The 20,637-nt window shown below is 40.8% G+C and overlaps 1 protein-coding gene across 1 annotated transcript in view; it reads right to left on the reverse strand.

The window, feature by feature from the left end:
- LOC126106498 (protein Dr1) overlaps window positions 1–20,637 on the reverse strand; it is a 32,632-nt gene that overhangs the window by 8,799 nt on the left and 3,196 nt on the right. The window contains exon 2 of the mRNA XM_049912817.1: window positions 10,709–10,951. Coding sequence (XP_049768774.1) covers window positions 10,709–10,943 — 235 coding nt within the window. The 5' untranslated portion in view covers window positions 10,944–10,951. The remainder of the gene's footprint in view (window positions 1–10,708; window positions 10,952–20,637) is intronic.

Below are 20,637 nucleotides of genomic sequence, written 5' to 3' on the forward strand. Positions count from 1 at the left end.
CTAGCAAAGGCACTTGCATCAGTTGTTTGCTGCTGTAGTCCATTAATGTCAAATTTCACTGTACTGTCCTAACAGATACGTTAGTTGTACCACCCACCACTACTTCACACTGTGTTGATTGTCTGTCAGCGCTGACAATCAACAAAAATGCTATTCCTCTGAATTGTTAAATAAAGGCCATTGGCCACTGCATTGTCCACAGTGAGACGTAACACCAGAAATTTGGTACCGTATTTACTTGAATCTAAGCCGCACCTGAAAAATGAGACAAAATCAAGAAAAAAAATTTTCCCGAATCTAAACCGCACCTGAAATTTGAGACTCGAAATTCAAGGGGGGAGAAAAGTTTTAGGCCACACCTCCAAATCGAAACAAAGTTGGTCCATTGTAATATGAGACACAATTTAGGTCGAATGAATGACGATACAGCTACAGTAGGTTCGAGTCGTAAGCTTAGCAGTTAAGCTTTACTAGGTAGCCATTGCTATGCGTCACGCGCTCCGTCTGTATTTATACGGGTACGTTTCCTTTTTTACGTGCTTCGTCTGGTTTGAATTGATTGCTTATTTTGCTTTGATCTGGTAAGTGCCGTTCTCTTTGTTATAGGTGTTTACGTCACTCTAAGCTGAAAATGCATTACTGTACTGTGTCATGAGTTGTTTGTCGCATTCTGATAGTGCGTGTTTATGGTCTGTCGCCGCTCGCGGCATGGCTTGCTTTTGTGTGCGCTAACACCGCTTACAATAAAAAAAAGAGAGGAATTGTCTCATTAGCAAAACAATGGCAAGAGACTGCTATTTGTTGTTACTTACACTGCTGCTTTCTTTGATAATGATTAACAGGAACCAAATAATAGACTGCTTTTGATAGAAGGCGTTCTGAACGAGAGTTTAGCGAAAATTTTTCTCCGTTTGAAAATCTTTGCAGACGCCTCTTTAGTACATTACATTCTGCACAGAAATTAGTCATCTTAGATTTAAAAACCGAGTCAATTGCCGTGCTTCATTTCTGACTGTATCACTATTAGGCATAAGAATAATACGAATATAAACATGACATGATATGTATATTCTTCCGCGTTTGCTGTTGTCTCACCCTAGTTTCATAGTTTATTAGGCAGACAGGATTTAAATGAGATAGCAGCAAACACGATAGAATACACGGCAAAATATTTATATTCGTATTATTCTTATGGCGAAGAGAATACTGTATGTGATTCACAATTCATATAAGTTCCTATAAGCAACCATCTCTTCTCACAGGTAGGAAAAAATTCAGAACGTAGGGTTGACCATATTGACAAATCATCACAGTCTTGCCAGTCGGATTTTCGTAGTACATTCAACATTGAAATGCTGCTACATTCGAAGATGAACAATACGGAATTTGTATTTACTTCGTGGATAATGTATAAAATGCAGTGATCGAAACTCGGGGCGGAGAAGAAGACTCGTCTTCCACCTTTTTTTTTTTTTTAATTTATTTACTGACGCGGAGGTTTTGGCACTAGTATTTATCTTTGTGCCGGCGAAGCATGCCTATGCAGCGCTACATATATTCGACGACGGAAATCAGTTGTGGCGGCACCTACCAACATTTTTCAGAACTTCCGCTTACTTTGCACTCGATTCTAAGCCGCAGGCGGTTTTTTGGATTACAAAAACTGGAAAAAAAGTGCGGCTTAGATTCGAGTAAATGCGGTATTCTTGGCATACTTCTGATGCTATTGATCTGAGAATATTTAAATCCCTAACAATTTCTGAAATGGAATGGCCTATGTGCTAGCTCCAACAACCATTCTGCATCCAACGTCTGTTAATTCCTGTCATGGGGCCATAATCATGATTGACACTTTTTCACATGAATCACCTGTGTACAAATGACAGCCCTGTCAATACACTGCCCTTTTATACCTCGTGTACGCGATACTACTGCCATCTGTGTACCTATCCCCTGACTTCTGTCACCTCAGGGTATGCAAGATAATGCCCAAAACAAAGAAAAAGAACCATACAGTATTAGTGGTGAAAATCTTCAGCAGGTCACATTGTATAAGTATTTAGGGGTAATGCTAAGAAGCAACGTGAAATGAGAAGACCACGTAAAATCACTATTGGGGTGGCAAATGGGAAACAAATTTTGACAAAATGGTTTTGGAAAAGGGTACTGCATCTGTAAAGGAAATGTCCTACAAGACACTAGAGCAGCTAGTTCTAGAGTTTTGATCCTGTGTTTGGGAGTCCTTATCAAGTAGGCACGACAACAGACATCAAGCAAATTCAAAGAAACAAGGACTGAACCAGACTTGCATAGTCTTTATGGAAGTTCGAGATAAATGCTCAGCAAATTTAAATGAGCAACTGTGGAAGAAAGATAAGCAACTTCCACAAAACAGTGCGAGGTAAATTTAGAGAACCAATATTTGAAGGAGACCGTGCAAGCATATGCTGCCACCACCGTGTTTCTTGTGTAGGGATGATGAGAATAAGAGAAGTTGGGGCATGTACAGAGGAATATTGACAATAATTTTCCTCTCATTCAGTTTGCAAATGCAACAAGACAGAAAAATCAGTAATACTGACATGATGTACTTTCCACCATGCGCAGTACAGTGGGTTGTGAAATATATGATCTATGTTGATGTGGCTTGCTACTGTTACTGAGGATTAATTTGCATGAAATTGAAGTAAACTATTTGGGTTTGGGCAGTAAAGATGACCCCAATCCAAAAGTTGGAGTGAGCACCAATGTATTTTGCCAGTCATGGTCCTGTTTGAGGTAGTCTTCCCCTGCCTTCATTACTTCTGCAGCAGATTACGCAGCTGGCACTTTTGCATCAAGCCTATTGGTAAATACTGCTGTTTGATACCAAAATATTATAAGGGGAAATGTAGTTTAAATCAGGATTTTGCACCAACACAGAGCACTGCCACAAATGGAAGATGTGGGAGTGTTACAAAAAAATCCTAAAATCAACCAAGGAGCAAATCCCAAACTTCTCGATTTGTATTCTGGCACTTTTGCATCAAGCCTATTGGTAAATACTGCTGTTTGATACCAAAATATTATGGTCATAGCTGCCAAAAATATGTAAGGGGATATACATAATGCAGAAAAGGGGAACTCAATATGTAAAATATAAGGTATACATCAGTTCATACAAATTGTATACACACAAAAAAATTCATTCCTTGTCTTCCAATATCTTTGAAAGAGGACCAGATAAAAATCTGAAAATTACACACTTAATAGACCTTTATGATATCGATCCAATTGGAAGTTATAAAAAAAAAATTATAAAAAATAAATTTACAAATACAAGTAAAAAACACACTTCTTTAAATCTGGAATATCTGGCCTAATGGAATAAAGTATATCAATTATAATTTAAACATGTGGAAAAACCATGAAATTAAAGTATCAAGTGCTTATTTGTTGAAACAATCCTCTGTAGAAAGTTTCAGCAGGCTAGCAGACAGCACCTGCGAGTCTGTATAGGCTCACAGACAAGCCTGTACAAGTCTTGTGTTGTCCTCCCCCTTCCACCAATCTGTTCACTCTGGCTCAGTTAACAATGAGCTCTTTAAGTGTGCAGTTTAACAACTGAGTCTCAGTGTTCTATTGGTGCTCTTATTAATCAAAATTGGCGTAAATGTGTATGGACTGTTTCCCAAAGACATTGCTTTAACTGACGATTACAGTGAAGAAAGTTTTATTTATTTTTTATTTATTTTTACCTATGAGTTCGCACAGAGAGGTTAACTCAACTTGCAAGTATCATAAAATTAAGTACTTAAAGAAAATTTATCACCTGTTTGGCCAGTCTTGCTTGGGCTCTTAAGAAACATAAGCCGCCTATGACAAAAGGTCTGAGAGGAATAACATTTCATCATTATTCTAAGATATTTGACATTAACAAAGAAAGGGATCATGATAATCCAGATAAAGAAACTATAAAAAAGTGGATTTAGCTTGTGAAATCCTATCTTTCTAGTAAAATGAGAAAACCAAGAGAAGGAAAAAAAAAAAAGACTTTTTGCACTGAATGCAAAAACTGAGAAAGTGGTAACTACTCTCACAAAGAATTTGGAAGTTTCATTTCAAAACAAAAGTTGCACTAGACCAGATTGAAGTTCTAATAATTCTCTGACCGAGTATGATGGTCTGATAGACAAGCTAAAAACTAAGTGCTGTATCTGAAACGAAGAATTTAATGTTAAGATTATCAGTTTACTACCAAATTCTTGGAGTCAAGCAAAAGTTAATGGTGAATTTAATGAGCCAGAACGTTTGGTTCAATTAACAAGGCAGTTAGTAAAAGAACAGGGAATTTTACTTGCATTACAAAAGAAAAATGCATCTAATTTCTTAGATGAAAACACAATTGAAAAAGTTATTAGGTTTTATTAAGATAACAACAACAGCTGTTTGATGTCTGCCAAAGAAGACGGTTTCTTTGAAAGAAAATGGTACTAAGGTTCAGAGACAAAAAAAGGTTAATACTGCGTAATTTAAATGAACTATTTACTGAATTCAAAAAAGAAAATCCTGGCATTAAAATTTGAACATGAAAATGTTGCGAGTTGAGACCGAAATGGTGTATTGTGGCAGGGGCGTCTGGCATCCATAATGTTTGCATTTGTTTGTATCACCAGGATGCAAAGTTGTTGATAGATGGGGCCAATCTTAGAGTTGACTATAAACACCTTTTGGAAAGTCTGGTTTTCAATACTGACAATTACAATTGTATGATTATTGGAAAATGTCAAGACAGTTTAGGCAAACAAGCTGTACTCAACATGTTGGAAGAATGAGAAGACAATGATTCAATGCCTAATGATACAAACATCGGATGACACAAGAATAATGAAAGTGGTGATAATTACAAAATCACAAGAAGAGTTTTTTTAAAGTGTTGGTAGCTAACCTCGAAAACCTGAAATTTATCATTTTATTGCCAAAGGTCATGGTAAATTTCTGAAAGATAAAAAAACGAATCTTGGCAGTTGATGAATGCTTAGGTCTTGCTGAATTTTCTGAAAAACTATTCCTTTGTTGTTCAAGATGAAGTACAAGGGCACCACTTGGTAAACAAACAGGCCACACAGTTTATCCATTTGTGATCTATTACAAAAATGATCACACATACACATCATGGTGCACAATGTGGTGATCCGATGGCAGGGTGCAGGTATGGTGAATGCCCGGTGAACATCATCTGCCAGTGTGTGTAGTGCCAACAGTAAAATATGGGGTGGTGGTATTACAGTGTAGTCATGTGTTTCATGGAGGGGGCTTGCACCCCTTGTTTTGCGTGGCACTATCACAGCACAAGCCTACATTAATGATTTAAGCACCTTCTTGCTTCCCACTGTCGAAGAGCAATTCGGAGACGGTAATTGCATCTTTCAACGTGATCGAGCACCTGTTTATAATGCACGGCCTGGGGCGGAGTGGTTACATGATAACAACATCCCTGTAATGGACTGGTCTGCACAGATTCCTGACCTGAATCCTACAGAACACCTTTGGGATGTTTCTGAACACCGACTTAATGCCAGACCTCACTGACCGACATCAATACCACTCCTCAGTGCAGCACGCATTGAAGAATGGGCTGCCATTCACCAAGGAATCTTCCAGCACCAGATTGAATGTGTGCCAGTGAGAGTGGAAGCTGTAATCAAAGCTAAGGGTGAGCCAACACCATACTGAATTCCAGCATTATCGATGGAGGGTCTCATGAACTTTTACATCATTTTCAGCCAGGTGTCCCGATACTTTTGATCACATAGTGTATGTTTAAATTTTGGAACCAATGCACTATATCGATTAGTCCACATACTGTATATATTAAGAAATGTATTTGTTATTCATATTGGTAATTTTTTTGTAACTTCCTATTGAATCTAAAAATTGAAATTTATACTGAAGTTTGAAATCAAAGGTCTATTAAGTGTGTAATTTTCAGATTTTTATCTGGTCCCCTAACGAAGATATTGCAGGCCAAAGAATAAAAAATTTAACAAATTCTTTTTTTAAAAAAAATAGGGTATCTTTTTTTTAGTGTAAGCTTCTCACCACTGATACTTTATAACTGTGTTATAACAAGTAATTATACTGTGTAGTGTAATAGCACAAAAATATTTAGGCTAAGAATTTACTCTTTATTTGTAAAAACACTGTTCAAAAACAGTTGTTTTTTAATTTGTGACCAATAACTTTTATCCATTAAAAAATATTAATGAATACATTCACTAGGTGGTAATGGTTTTCATATGTTGTTCAATGTGTACTGAACGAAATACTTCTTGTTTGAAAGGTCTGGGGCAACCATTACCAAGTAATTTAAAAAACCGCAGATACTTGTAAATGCTAAAGCACCCTAGCAGCTTAAAACAAAAAGGCTGCCGTTTCTAAATTTTTTTAAAAAAATATTTTTGTGTCTACTGAGTATGAGGAATGCACCCAGCAAATATCAATTTTTCTCAGATAGTCAAGCAACCAGTGCTGGATCACTTGGTATGGGTTGCTCCACACACATAAAAATACACAATACCATTCTAGTTTTCAAAACATGATAGGAACTTCAGTGAGTGAAGTTAGGGAAGATTAGAAAGGAAGAGCAGGCCATTATAGCCATAGAATGACAGCACAATACAGGTTTTGCACTGTATTCACAGACAGTTTAGATTAAACTTTAAATACTATATAGTTTTCGCAACCCCCCTGAATATCTCTTAAAACACTACAGCAAAATGCAGTATAACTCCACTTTTACAATCCCCTTATTAATGTTTTCCTGCCGTTTACAAGATTTTATTTATTGCTCCCAACAAATATGCTATGTCCACAATGTTAATTCGCACCCGATTTTGCATCAACAATTTATGGAAAATATTCATGGAGAAAAAACTGTTGTAAAACGATGCTCGCATGATGTTGGCCATCAAGTAGTGTTTACAAACATTGCATTGTTACGTTTCTTGGCACGAGGTGCTCTACACAGCATATTTGAACATGTAAATGGGTAAAAGTGAACAACTTGTGCCACATCTCTCGCCGCTGCCAAGCTCTACTCAGCCTGGTGGCTGATAGGAGTAATTACATTTCAACTAAAGATATCATGAGCAATCACAACTATTTCCAAACTGTCCCTACTTTGTATGCTCAGTTTTATGATTGTTTTAATAGTCATGACACCTCTGTTGAGCCATATTTAACGTATTTCATCATTTGGCCACCTCTAGCACTAGTTAACACTTTCACTCTCTTTCCATTGCTTAAATGTTTAAAGGTTTATTAGCAGTTATTTGTCATGGCTGGACAGACTGAGTCAATTTTACAATGACATAACCACATTGAAATTAATAAAAAATGGAATTTCACCTACGATACTAAAGTGTGTACTATAGAACATATTTAAGGACTAGATTACAATATACATTACAACAATAACAGAATCATGTAGTAAAGCAGCAGAATTGCAGCAGTTCTCATTGGCACCAAGTTGCAGTTCAGGTAGACACTGTTCTATCACCAGACAAGCATTTGTCTATATTGTACAAAGATTGTTCTTTTAGTGTGCACAAAATTTTACTCCTGAAGTGTTTGATTGGAAATGGCCGATTATCCTTAGGTAGAGCATTACATAATTTTAGGGACACCATTAGCAATTTGTTGGCGAAGAGTTCTCAGGCTTCCAGCCAGGTGGCGGGGTCTTCCAACTGTGACGTTTCGAAGAGTGACATACTCATCTTCTGGCGAAGTGCCGAGACTTTGCGGATGCCGGGCTCTTTATACCTGCGGTGTGCCCCCCACCACCTGGCCACGGGAGGCTGAGTCCAGAGGAGCCAGTGGGCGGGATGGAGGGGGAAGCGGGTGCGCTGTTCGTGTCTCCGTCAGAACATTCTGATCATGTCTCGTGAGCTGGACGGTTCTTGGTGCTTTCCTGGTGTATTGTGGCTAATGCTGGATTCCAGGCTGCGCTCAGTTGATAGCTTCGTCCCTGTTCACAAGATTCTTGTGGACCCGTATTTCTATTGATTCTTTAATGACGCTATCCCAATAGCTCCCGGCTCAGCACAGCCCACTGGTGTTTTCAAAATCAATTGGGATCGCGTCATTAAAGAATCAATAGAAATACGGGTCCACGAGAATCTTGTGAACAGGGACGAAAGCTATCAACTGAGCGTGGCCTGAAATCCAGCATTAGCCGCAATACGCCAGGAATGCACCAAGAAGTGTCCAGCTCATGAGACACGAACGGCGCACCCGCTTCCCCCTCCACCCCGCCCGCCGGCTCCTCTGGACCAGGTGGTGGGGGGCACACCGCAGGTATAAAGAGTCCAGCATCCGCAAAGTCTCGGCACTTCGCCAGAAGGGGATGAGTATGTCACTCGTCGAAACGTCGCAGTTTGAAGATACCGCCACCCGGCTGGAAGCCCGAGAACTCTTCGCCAGCTGTATACGCCGGGAAAGCATACTTTCACATTAGCAATTTGTTTTGCATCTTAGTTAAACATCATCTTGGTCCATCTATACTGTCTTTATAGTGAGTGCTGTGTAGATAAACTTCATTTCTATTTCTGTAGGTTTTATGATCTGTCTTTGTGTGAACAAAGCAGTTGAAAATATATTGGCTGAAAACAGCCAGAACTCCTAATGTGGAAAAAACTGATTTGCAATGGTCAGTCTTTTTGCTCGAGGTAATGATCCTCATAGCTTTTTAAAAAACCCACACTCTTATAGCCTGCAGAATGGTCCCACAGTAACAGCCTGTAGCTGATGTGACTGTGGAACATTGCATAGTATACTGTTAATAGCTACTGGCATGGTATAACACTTTTTAGTTTCCTCAAGAGGTATGGGACTTGTTAGAGTTTGGAACATATATGTTTAGTGTGCTGTTGCCAAGTTAACTTCGTATCAATGAAAAAACCCAGAAGCTTAACAGCTGCTATGTGACCCAGTGCTCGAGTAACACTTAGGATGCATATAATCCTCTGTGTTTTGTCTTCATTAATTTTCATTTTGTTCATGATGAACCTGACCTTGGCTTCACCAAATAGGACTTCTACTTGATGAACGGCTTGAAGTACATTTTCCCCTCTTGAGAACAAAGTTGTGTCATGTGAAAACTGCAAGGTGTGCCCCTTGGAGCCTACGTCATTAACGAAAATTAAGAACAGGGCCTATTACCGAACCCTATGGCACACCATGTTTTAACTTCTTTTCACCTGATTCGGCTTCTTACACTGATACAATCTGTCATCTGTTATTTAGGAAGGGAGTTTGTAGAACAGCTTCCCCAATACCATATGATTTCAGCTTCCTGAGCAGGGCCTTACTAAGGTCACAGAGCACCAATGTTATAGACCCCTTGTCTTCAAAACCCTGACATATATCTAACTAAGTCAAATACTGATGTTGTTGTTGACTCGCGCTTCCGAAAAATGTTATTTCTTTCAAAATAAACGCGCTTCCGAAAAATGTTATTTCTTTCAAAATAAGTTAACAGCTGATCTTTCATTATGGACTCCTTCACCATAGCTAGCATTGGTACTATAAATATAGGCCTGTATCTTGACACTTCATGTAGATTACCTTTTTTATTAACTAGTATTGTGTGTGCTCCTTTCAAGAAGCCTGAAAATTCCCTGGCATGTAGGCGTTTATTTATTATTACTGACAGTGGTTGAGCAATCTCGCAGACTATGGTTTTTAAAATGGTACAGGACATACCATAAGTAAGTATAGGACATACCGTAAATATCAGGGCTCCCTGAGTGTTTTTGGTCTTCTATCAATTTTATTGTGTTTTTGGATACACTCTCTTCCACATTACCATCCTGCATTTATTTTTAAATTTCACAGCAATTGCTGAATCTGCTCCGAAGTCAGGAATTTCACCTATTGTGCTTTCTTCTATGTCTATAAAATATTCATTAAATTCATCTGGACTGCATGAATTTTCCTCTTGCTCTATGTTAATTAATCAGATACCATGCTGCCTTGCAAGGATTGTGAGCTCCAATAAATCTGGCGCCAATTACGTATTTTTTCATGCTCAGCAAAATGTGTTACGAGAATTTATTTCTGTTGTCAAGTGCAGTATTTACGCAAACAAACAACATGAGTGATAGTTTCGGTGTGTGCAGTTTTCTATATAAATGAGGCAGCACAGTACCTGATAACCTCAAAATGACTACAGTGTAAGAGACACAGAACAACACATACTCCAACACCACACAGAACACTTATGTAAATATACACACTTGACAACAAGAAAAACTTCGAAATATGTCGTGCTTATAAAAACACGAAAAAATACATAAATGGGGCAGTGTCTAATTTTTTAAATAATGAATGGTAGCTGCAGGCTTTCCAAAAACAGAGATTATGGACTATGAAACTGAGTCAAACGTTTCTATTTCCCAGACAGTTATCAGTTCAGCAAGTCCCTGAGAAGTATTTTGATGCCTATTATGTACACCTATCATACACAGTGCGTGAAAAAGGGTATCCTATATGTAACTTTTATAGCTTAAAATGTTATTTTCCACATTTTACACTTTTTTAAAGTCTCTCGAGAGGTATAAAAGGGGGTTTCCACTGTAGGGGGGTTTATGGGCGCTCAACATCGAGGTCATCAGCGGTTTCCACTGTAGCTTGCTAAGCAAATGTCTTGTGATGTTAGCAATCTCACCTTGTAACACGTGCTCAGCATTGATGGTCTTCTTTTGTCGCTGATTACATATTTCGTTTGCTTCAGATGACAACAGGTGTATAAACTCACGGCAGCAATGTAAGATCAGTTCCCGGACCTCGTTTGCCACACGGACATTGGGCAGTATTTCCTTGATGATTTTATTGACGGATGCTCGAGGCAAGGTCAGCTCATCGTCCTCTGCCGAACCGAGTACTGATCCACAGGAGGCCATTTGTCACACTGAAACAGGGTTAAAGATACTTAGTCACACCTCTGTTAACAAAACAAACGGTTAGTGTTAAATAACTCATGAAATTACACAACAAAGCAGATATAAAGGGTGTTTCATAATCAATGTCATAAATGTACTCAGCCGAAAGTACACAATTCTAGAGGAAAAAAGTCTGTAAACATGAGTTCTAAAATGCATACCATCAGAACTACGAGCACCTTCTTCCAGAAGAAGAGACATGTTTCACAGTAGTGAACATGAAGACGTGTTCACAGTTATTAAGGTATGCATTTTAGAGCTCATGTTTACTATGACTCTCTTGCTTCCAGTATCTTGTGTTTTCAACTGTATGCATTTACTCCATTAATTATGATACACACTGTTTTCATACTGTAAAACTGTGAATAGAATGCTATGAGACCACAAAATCCTCTAGACAGGACATGCTGACTGCACAATGAATGTGTTCTGCACTGCAAAAACCACACGATGGGAGTATATTGTATATGGAATTAATGTGTTACTAAATGAGTGCATGATATGCAATGAAATAATTTATCTATTTCCCACCCTTTTTTTAGATTCGAGCTGTGTACCATTTAAGTAACAGACCCATATATATTTTTTCTTATTTTAGTATTACTATGTGTTTCAATTTATGTAGTATTACACATGTTACTTATCATACAAGTTTGTAGATTAGCCACTAATAATCTGCCTGATGTTATCTTTGTGATACAGGAAAGATCCTATCTTTGATGCAGTCTAATGGCAGAACCATCTTCACTGTTGCTTTTAGTAAGTGTGAGCAACAATTCTTACTTGGACGTACCGAGTCACTTTTGGCATTTTTCAAAATTGTTTATATAGTCTACACTTACTATCAAACTGTTGCACAGAACAAGATGAGTAGCACACAAAATGCAGAATGCTGAACTACCTTCTATGCACTTGCAAAGAATGTTTGTCCAGTACAAACACGCCTAAAGCACGAATGACGTTACTGTCTGGTTCTGGGAACACTCAACATCTAGGTTATTAGCTCCCATAAATCAATGACAAGTGAGGTTGGAAACTAACATAAGCCTTCATTTAAATTCATTAAAACAACACTAACAGTCATGCTACAAAATAATTTTCAACTGTGATTTTTATCCAACAACAAGATACATGTCTCAAATACTTAGGCTGGTTGACCACTAATAAAAGTAAAACTGGAGGAGCCAGCAACTGTAGAAAGTATTAAAAGCCTATAGATTCATGTTTTGTGTATCATACAAACACATACACTAACTCAGACAGCATCACCAAAAAACACAGGGTTCTTGATTAATGAAAGGTAAATATTTTAAAAGTAAAGTAAAAGTGTACTGAATGATTATAGTTTAAATAATGTTGGACTGAGAGTGTAAACATATGAGTAGTGATCAAGAATCTAAGAACTTACGATTTTCCAATGCATAGCATCAAGCATACCGAGATGAATTCTTTACAGACGAATGGAAAAACCTGTAGAAGCCAACCTTGGGCTAGGTCAGTTTGGATTTCGTAGAAATGTTGCAACATGTGAGGAAATAGTGACCCTATGACTTATCTTATGAGATAGATTAAGGAAAGACAAACCTACGTTTTGTAGACTCAGAGAAAGCTTTTGACGATGATGACAGGAATATTCTCTTTCAAATTCTAAAGGTGGCAGGGGTCAATACAGGGAATGAAAACCTATTTACAATTTGTACAGAAACCAGATGGCAGTTATAAGAGTCGAGGGCCATAAAAGGAAAGCAGTGGTTGGGAAGGGAGTGAGACAGGGTTGTAGCCTATCCCTGATGTTATTCAATCTGTATATTGAGCAAGCAGTAAAGGAAACAAAGGAAAAATTTGGAGTAGGGATTAAAATCCATGGAGAATAAATAAAAACTTTGAAGTTCGCCGATGACACTGTAATTCTGTCAGACAGCGAAAGACCTGGAAGAGCAGTTGGACAGAATGGACAGTGTCTTGAGAGGAGGATATAAGATGAATATCTCAAATGTAAAACGAGGATAATGGAATATAGTCGAATTAAATCAGGTGATGCTGAGGGAATTAGATTAGGAAATGAGTAGTAGACGAGTTTTGCTATTTAGGGAGCAAAATAACTGATGGTTGTCAAAGTAGAGAGGATATAAAATGCTGACTGGCAATTGCAAGAAAAGTGTTTCTGAAGAAGAGAAAATTTGTTAACATTGGGTATAGACGTAAGTTTCAGGAAGTCTTTTCTGAAAGTATTTGTACGGACTGTAGCCATGTATGAAAGTGAAACATGGACGATAAATAGTTTAGCTTCTGAAATTTGGTACTACAGAAGAATGCTCAAGATTGTATGGGTAAATCACATAACTAATGAGGAGGTACTGAACAGAACTGGGGAGAAGAGGAATTTGTGGCACAACTTGGACTAGAAGAGGGGATCAGTTGGTAGGACATGTTCTGAGGCATCAAGAAATCACCAAGTTAGTATTGGAGGGAAGCATGGAGGGTAAAAATCATAGAGGAAGACCAAGATTTGTTTTAGGGCACAAAAAAATGGGGTCATACGTGCCCAAGTCAAAACTAAAGAAGATGAGCACAGGTAGGAGTTAAACAACTAAACGTCAGTCCCAATGGACAGAATAGGAGACAGCTAAAAACAGGCACATGGAAAAAGGGATTAAAAAAATAAATAAATAAATAAATACAGAAATGGAGGTCCAAAACTAAAAATTAAATGGCCTTCGCCATATAGCTTCAGCAGAGCGGTGGACAGCTTGCGTGTCATTCACTAAAACAGCTGATAAATCAGATGGCAAACCCAAGCTGGAACATAAAAAAAAGAGGGGCATTGCAGCAGGAAGTGGCAGACAGTAAAAAGTTGGGTGCAATGTGTACAAAGTGGTGGGGTAGCACCACTTAGCAAATGACGATGGGTAAAAAGGCAATGCTCAATATGCAGCTGAGTGAGCAGTGTACAGCCAGGGTGTATACATGGACAAGGAAAAAAAATTCCCGGATTTTTCCCGGATTTCCCGGTTAAAAATACACTTTTTTTGCATCAATAAGTACGCTGTATATTTTCGTATCACGAAAGTATAAATTCGAATCCCACCAAACACAGCATGTTACTTTCCGAACCATGTAATCGAGATTACGATACGCTTTTGTGAGCGAGTCATTGCTCATGTCACGTGATCCCGCCAGCCGATGACAGCGGATATTCAGAGCGTAGGACACGTGATGTAGTCCGCTAATAGCAACATCACTGTTAAGTAGCGCGGATACACAAACAGGAAAAGTTAATGTTTTAAATTAATATACATAGTGTTGCTACAAGAAAAGCAAAGCTTTCACGTACAACATTGGTCTCTAAGGTTAATAAGCTGCAACAGAAGCTAAGCTTTCACATATAATGTTGATTTTTCTTGCCCATGTTACACTTTAAGATACATCACACAAATGTGCCAGTAAAATTTTTAGCCGAGTCCAGTGACTTGTTCTCAAAGTTTTCCACAAATAAATGAGCTACCGCAGAGGAGCGAGAGCTTCCCGTAGCACTACATCAATTTGCTCATAGTAACGACACGATTGTCTGATCTGGGCTCTAAATACTTCTAATCGCTCGTCATCAAACACTCTGTGATTTAAGGAATTCATCGCACATTCTCACACATAGTTCCACTTGCGAAAGAGGAAATTTGCTTTGAAAGTAACGTTTTTCAAACAGCCATTCGCAATAATTTCCCGCGACCTGTTAGAAATAGGTTCGTTTCAGCAGTCGTCAGAGAGTGCCAGGCAAGAGGCGCCACCGCGCTTTGGCAGCTACGATGACGCAGGAAGCCCGTATGTTCGTATGTGTAAAACATTAAAAGATCTTACGTTATGTCATAAAAGAAAAGAGGCCGAAATATCGTTGTCTAATGCTGCGTAAGTTGTCAATACAAATACTACCCATGACTGGTGTGGTGTCTCAAATCTGATTACGTTTATTTTGTCGCTGTCTGCTAGATAAAACAAAATAGGTCTTTCTAACACTGCAGAAATTGTAACACATACCAAATAAACGAGACTGTTTTTGCACAAATGGTCATTTTTATAACACGACAGAATATAATTCACGAAGACCAACATAAAATGCCTATTAGGCCTACTACAAGCAAATAATTTAATGTTAGAAAATAGTTTCACATTTCATTCATACGACCCAGTTTCTCGAGCATGAGATCGAAAAGTAGTAGTACGAGATTTTTACTTAAATTTGGAATCGTCATATTCTTCCCTAATTGGTGTGATGTCCCCGTTCCTCGTTCTAACAAACAATCTTGTCATGACTAACTTTGGAACTATTCCTGCCTTTGTCAAAATTTAGTCGCTGGTTAACTTCACTAACCCTGCCAGAATCACCGGTTTAGTTATCCCTGATTATTCTCTGGTTAGGCGTTGTTATGTTCGTACAAACCACTTTCCGCCCTACTTCCAGAATAGAAGTTAATCGGCTGCTAGAAGGGGGCTGTACAACTGGCCCTTACAAGTGGAGCGATCTGGCCAAAAATTTTCTGACAAAATTTCATTTTCTTGGATACACCGAGAAGATAATACGTAATCTTGAATGAGATTTTCACTCTGCAGCGGAGTGTGCGCTGATATGAAACTTCCTGGCAGATTAAAACTGTGTGCCCGACCGAGACTCGAACTCGGGACCTTTGCCTTTCGCGGGCAAGCGCTCTACCATCTGAGCTACCGAAGCGCGACTCACGCCCGGTCCTCACAGCTTTACTTCTGCCAGTATCTCGTCTCCTACCTTCCAAACTTTACAGAAGCTCTTGCAGAACTAGCACTCCTGAAAGAAAGGATATTGCGGAGACATGGCTTAGCCACAGCCTGGGGGATGTTTCCAGAATGAGATTTTCACTCTGCAGCGGAGTGTGCGCTGATATGAAACTTCCTGGCAGATTAAAACTGTGTTAATACGTAATCTTTCTTACCTGTTATTCCTGTTAGTCGTTTATTTCCACTCTGGTAGTCTGACTCTATGGATTTCGCTAGTAATTGTAGCACAGCTGATCATTCCAAGCCCAATCAACCACATAATCAGACAGCGGTTGGCGTTCACTCGTTCGGCTTTACTCTGCTCAGCTCGTATAACCCGGTCCCCTTTTGCTTGCAGGAAAGTTTATTTCTAGATGCGGCGAGGATTCCCCTGACAGACATCACGTACACTAGGCACACATTCAAAAATTAACTTATGATTCATTCAGAAATCAACTTACAGAGTGCGTTCAAAAACCAAGAGGGATGAGTTTCAAAATCATGAGTAATCGGTAGACCAACGTGCGCTGGATGCTAGGCTCTTTGTGAAACATGATTTTTTTCTTCTCAAGAATATGGATTTGGTGCCCCCTCCACCCCCGTAATTGTCATTCGGGTCAGATACATCGGATTGCCCCGCCACTCAACTGCGCATGCGCATGAGCCCACTCGTAACTCCTATAACGAATCTAGTTAAACCGTTGTGACGTCACTCTCATCGGAGACATTTTGTTGTTATAAAGCATTGCATAGTCTTCCTAACACCTTTGACACATTTTGTTGTCAGCAAACGTTTGTATGAGCACTGTGTTTTGTTGTTGTACATGGCACATTTCCTTTGCAATTTATGTTTTATTTTCATATTTTTTTCTCGTTCACGTTTTATTGTTGTAGTATTATTCTGCAGTAGCGGGATAGAGTAATATCCTTTGTTAGAGCATCGATTCTTACCAGTCAATATTGCAAAAATTGCAAACCTAAAATAATGAAAAATTGCAAACCTAAAATAATGAAAAATTCCCGGAATTCTAAAAAATTCCCGGGTTTTTCCCGGTTTTCTCCCGGATGAAAAAATTCCCGGGTTTTTCCCGGATCTCCCGATTGTCCCGGGTCGTATACACCCTGACAGCGCACATAGACTTTGGAGGGCACTGAATGAGTCTGAGCAAAGGACACAATTGGAAAGGCTGTGTCACCAGATGTATTCTGTGGAATCATCACAGGAGGCGGCATAGGATGGGTGGCCATGCATGGCAGACAAATGGCATGCATACCTGCTGTGGAGAAAGTCACAGCAGTAGGACAGTGGTAGTTCAGCAGCTTCAGCATACAGACTCTCAACCAGGCTGGTGTAAAAGGCGCCTGCGGCCGAACAGATGCCATGATGGTGCATAGTGTTGGACAGTGTAAGAGGGATGGGTGCATAGACGCATAAACAAAGCACCCATAGTCTAGTTTCGAACAGACAAGGGATCAGTACAAATGAAGGAGAGTGGTTCAATTGGCACCCCAGGAAGTAGCATTGAGGACACATAGGAGATTGAGGGATCAAAAACAGCAGGCTGTCAGGTAAGACACATGGGAGGACCAAGAGAGTTTCCTATCAAGCATGAGCCCCAGAAATTTCGTGGTTTCAACGAACGGAAGGGCAACAGACCCAAGATGTAGAGATGGTGGGAGAAACCATTTGTGCTGCCAGAAATTGATACAGATGGTTTTGTCAGGGGAAAAGCAAAAGCCATTGTCAACGCTCCAGGAGTAAAGACAATCAAGACAGCGCTGAAGATGCCACTCAGGTCTATGAGACAGGTCCGTGGAGAACTGTAATAGATGTCGAAATAAGTCTACAAAAAGAGAGCCGGAGATGCCCAGTGGGAGACAGGCAATTATAGGATTAATAGCAATAGCAAAGAGGACGATGCTCAGCACGGAACCCTGAGGCACACCATTTTCCTGGATAAATGGTGTCTGACAAGGCAGAAACTACACGCGCCGTGAAAACTCGGTCTTTTAAAACTGCCCAAAGAAAACAGGGCAGGCACCCACGGAAGCACCATGTGTAAAGAGTACAGAGGATACCAATTCTCCAGCAGGTGTCTTAGGCCGTCACCAAACCGAAAAACACGGCCCCAGTCTGGGATTTCTGCAGAAAACCATTCACGACATGGATGGACAAAATAACAAGATGGTCAACAGCAGAACGCTGCACTCTAAATCCACACTGTGCATTCATCAGTAAATTGCGAGCCTCGAGCCACCACACCAGCCGGGCATGAATCGTATGTTCAGTCACCTTGCAAATGCAGCTGGTAAGAGAGATCGAGTGGTAGCTAGAAGGAAGATTTTTGTCCTTACCGGGCTTAGGTATGGGTATGATGGAGGCTTCACACCAGTGTCCAGGAAATGTGACCACCACCCAGATGTGGTTGTACGTGTTAAGCAGAAAGTGCTTGCTCGCAAGAGAAAGGTGCTGCAACATCTGAATGAGGATGGTGTCTGGTCCTGGGGTGGAGGATCGGGATGAACTGAGAGCATGATCTAGCTCCCACATAGTAAAAAGGGCACTGTAGCACTCACGATTCGGAGAAGAGAGGGGTAACGCCCTCGCCTCCTCCACTCGTTTCGATGGAGGAAGGTAGTGCGATTGTGGGAAGAGCTCAAAACTTCCGCAAAATGGCAGCCCAAGGTGTTGGAGACAGCAATAGGGTCCATGATGACATCATCAGTGACTGTCAGGCTGGAAATTGGGGAATGGATCTTGGCTCCAGAGAGCTGTCGGAGGTTGGCAAACACGACAGAGCAAGGTGTGGAACTGTTAAACAAACTAGTGAATGAAATCCAGCTAGTTCTTTAGCTATACTGAAGAATGCGATGACACTTTGCACGCATCTGTTTATAATGAATGCGGTTTGCCAGTGTAGGGTGGTGGATAAAAACCCGGTGAGCACGTCTACGTGCGTGAATTGTGTCACAACATGCCTCAGTCCACTAAGGGACCAGGACATAATGTGGCAGAGAGGAAGTGCACGGAATGGAACATTCTGCAGCAGTAAGGTTAATGTTTTGTGAGATATTCAACCTGGTCATCACAACTGGGGAAATCTTTTTCTTCGAAGGACGCCAGGGAGCTGTCATTTTGTGTATGCGGATGGGCTAGGGGTCAGCAAACGGATAGCACACGGGAAATGGTCGCTCGAGTAGGTATCAGAAAGACTGAACCACTCAAGACGATGGGCAAGCTGGGCAGTGCAGAAGGATCGGTCCAAATGGCAAGAGGGTGCTCCAGTGTTAAGGTGGTTAAGAAGGTCAGCCAGGAGGGCACCTCTGTGACAGGTTCTGGGAGAGCCCCAAAGCAGATGATGTGCATTAAAGTCACCGAGTAGCAAAAAGGGGGAGGTAGCTGCCCAGTTAGTTGAAGGAAGTCTGCCAGGTGGGGAAGGAAAGGAAAGGTGAACTGCCACAGCTTGATGATTGATAGTCAGCGAGATGGGTTGACTATGCATGTCAATCTGTATGAGCAGCATAATGCCTCCACGAGAGGGAATGCCAACCTCAGGGGAAAGGTCAAAACGAATCAGTAAGAAAAGTGAAAGCTCAAAACGGTAATGAGGGTGCAATTTCGTTTCCTGAAGGCAGAGTACGAGGGGATGCTGTGATGTTAAAAGCAGCCATAATTCCTCTTTGTGGGACTAAAGGCCACAAACATTTCACTGGAGGAGAATCACGATGAAGAGACGTGGGGTGTCACCTTGGCGGCTGCAGGTGACAGCTGGGTAAGAGGCGCTAAAGCATCAGCTTGCTTGGGCGGTCGGTCTGTGGAGTCAAATGCCGAAAATGGTTGTTGGTGCGCAGCGGTGACACAGAGGCTGGCCGAGTAAAGGTATCACGTGCCAACACCATCGAAGAGGATCATTGAGGTGGCGAAGAAAAAGACCGTTTGCCTTTGGAGGACTTTTTCGAGCCTTTCCGGGTGTTGTTTGGCTGCGTGGACAGAGGAAGTCTTCACAGGAGTACTCCTCCTGTACTTTCCGACCAACCGGTTGTGTAGCTGGTGGTTTCACCCCTTGGGGGAGTGATCGACGGCTTGTTGCGCAGCATTGCCATGCTACCTTGACACTGGTCAGCTTCACGGCCTCAGAGCTGAATTGGAGGTTGCAAGTCTGCGTGGCTATGTCCTTCATGGATCAAGGGATAACAAGAACAGAACTGTAGGTACCAGACGTGAGAACATGGGGTTTGTGACTACCCACTAACTTGGGAGCAACTGGATAAGGCACCTTTTCCTTTACCCAGATCTGTTAAACAGCCCACACATCAAGATACACTGGACACTCCTGAGAGGAGGCGGCACGGCTGCCATTACAGTTGATACAGCGGGGAGGAGGAGAAGGACAATTGCGAGGAGGAGGACAATCGCCCTCAAGCGCATCCCTACCACAGGTGACACAAGTGGCTGGGTGTCAACAAGACGTTCTAGTGTGGTTAAAACAATTACACTGGTAGCAGCGCAGCAGGTTTGAAATGTATGGCCGGACGCTGATAATTTCATAGCCTGCTTTGAGCTTGGACACAAGCACCACTCTGTGAAATCGAAAAAGGAGAGTGCAGGTGGGCACTAAGGAGGAATCTACCTCTATCATTACACGATGAATCATTAGCCTCGTTGGGTTTACATTTTGTAGAAGTTGAGTGGGAAGATGATTGACTCATCGCAGAGGAAATCCCCAATGATTGCCAGTGTCTCCGATTGCATGCTCCTTACAACTGGAGGCCCCCTTCATAAGAGGGCGCACCCACCTTAGGTTATTTGTCACACCTCAGGTCACACATCCTGAACACCTGAAGGAGGGGCCAACCGGCAATTTGGGAA

Source organism: Schistocerca cancellata, chromosome 10 (assembly GCF_023864275.1).
Source record: "Schistocerca cancellata isolate TAMUIC-IGC-003103 chromosome 10, iqSchCanc2.1, whole genome shotgun sequence".
Taxonomy (NCBI): Eukaryota; Metazoa; Arthropoda; class Insecta; order Orthoptera; family Acrididae; genus Schistocerca; species Schistocerca cancellata.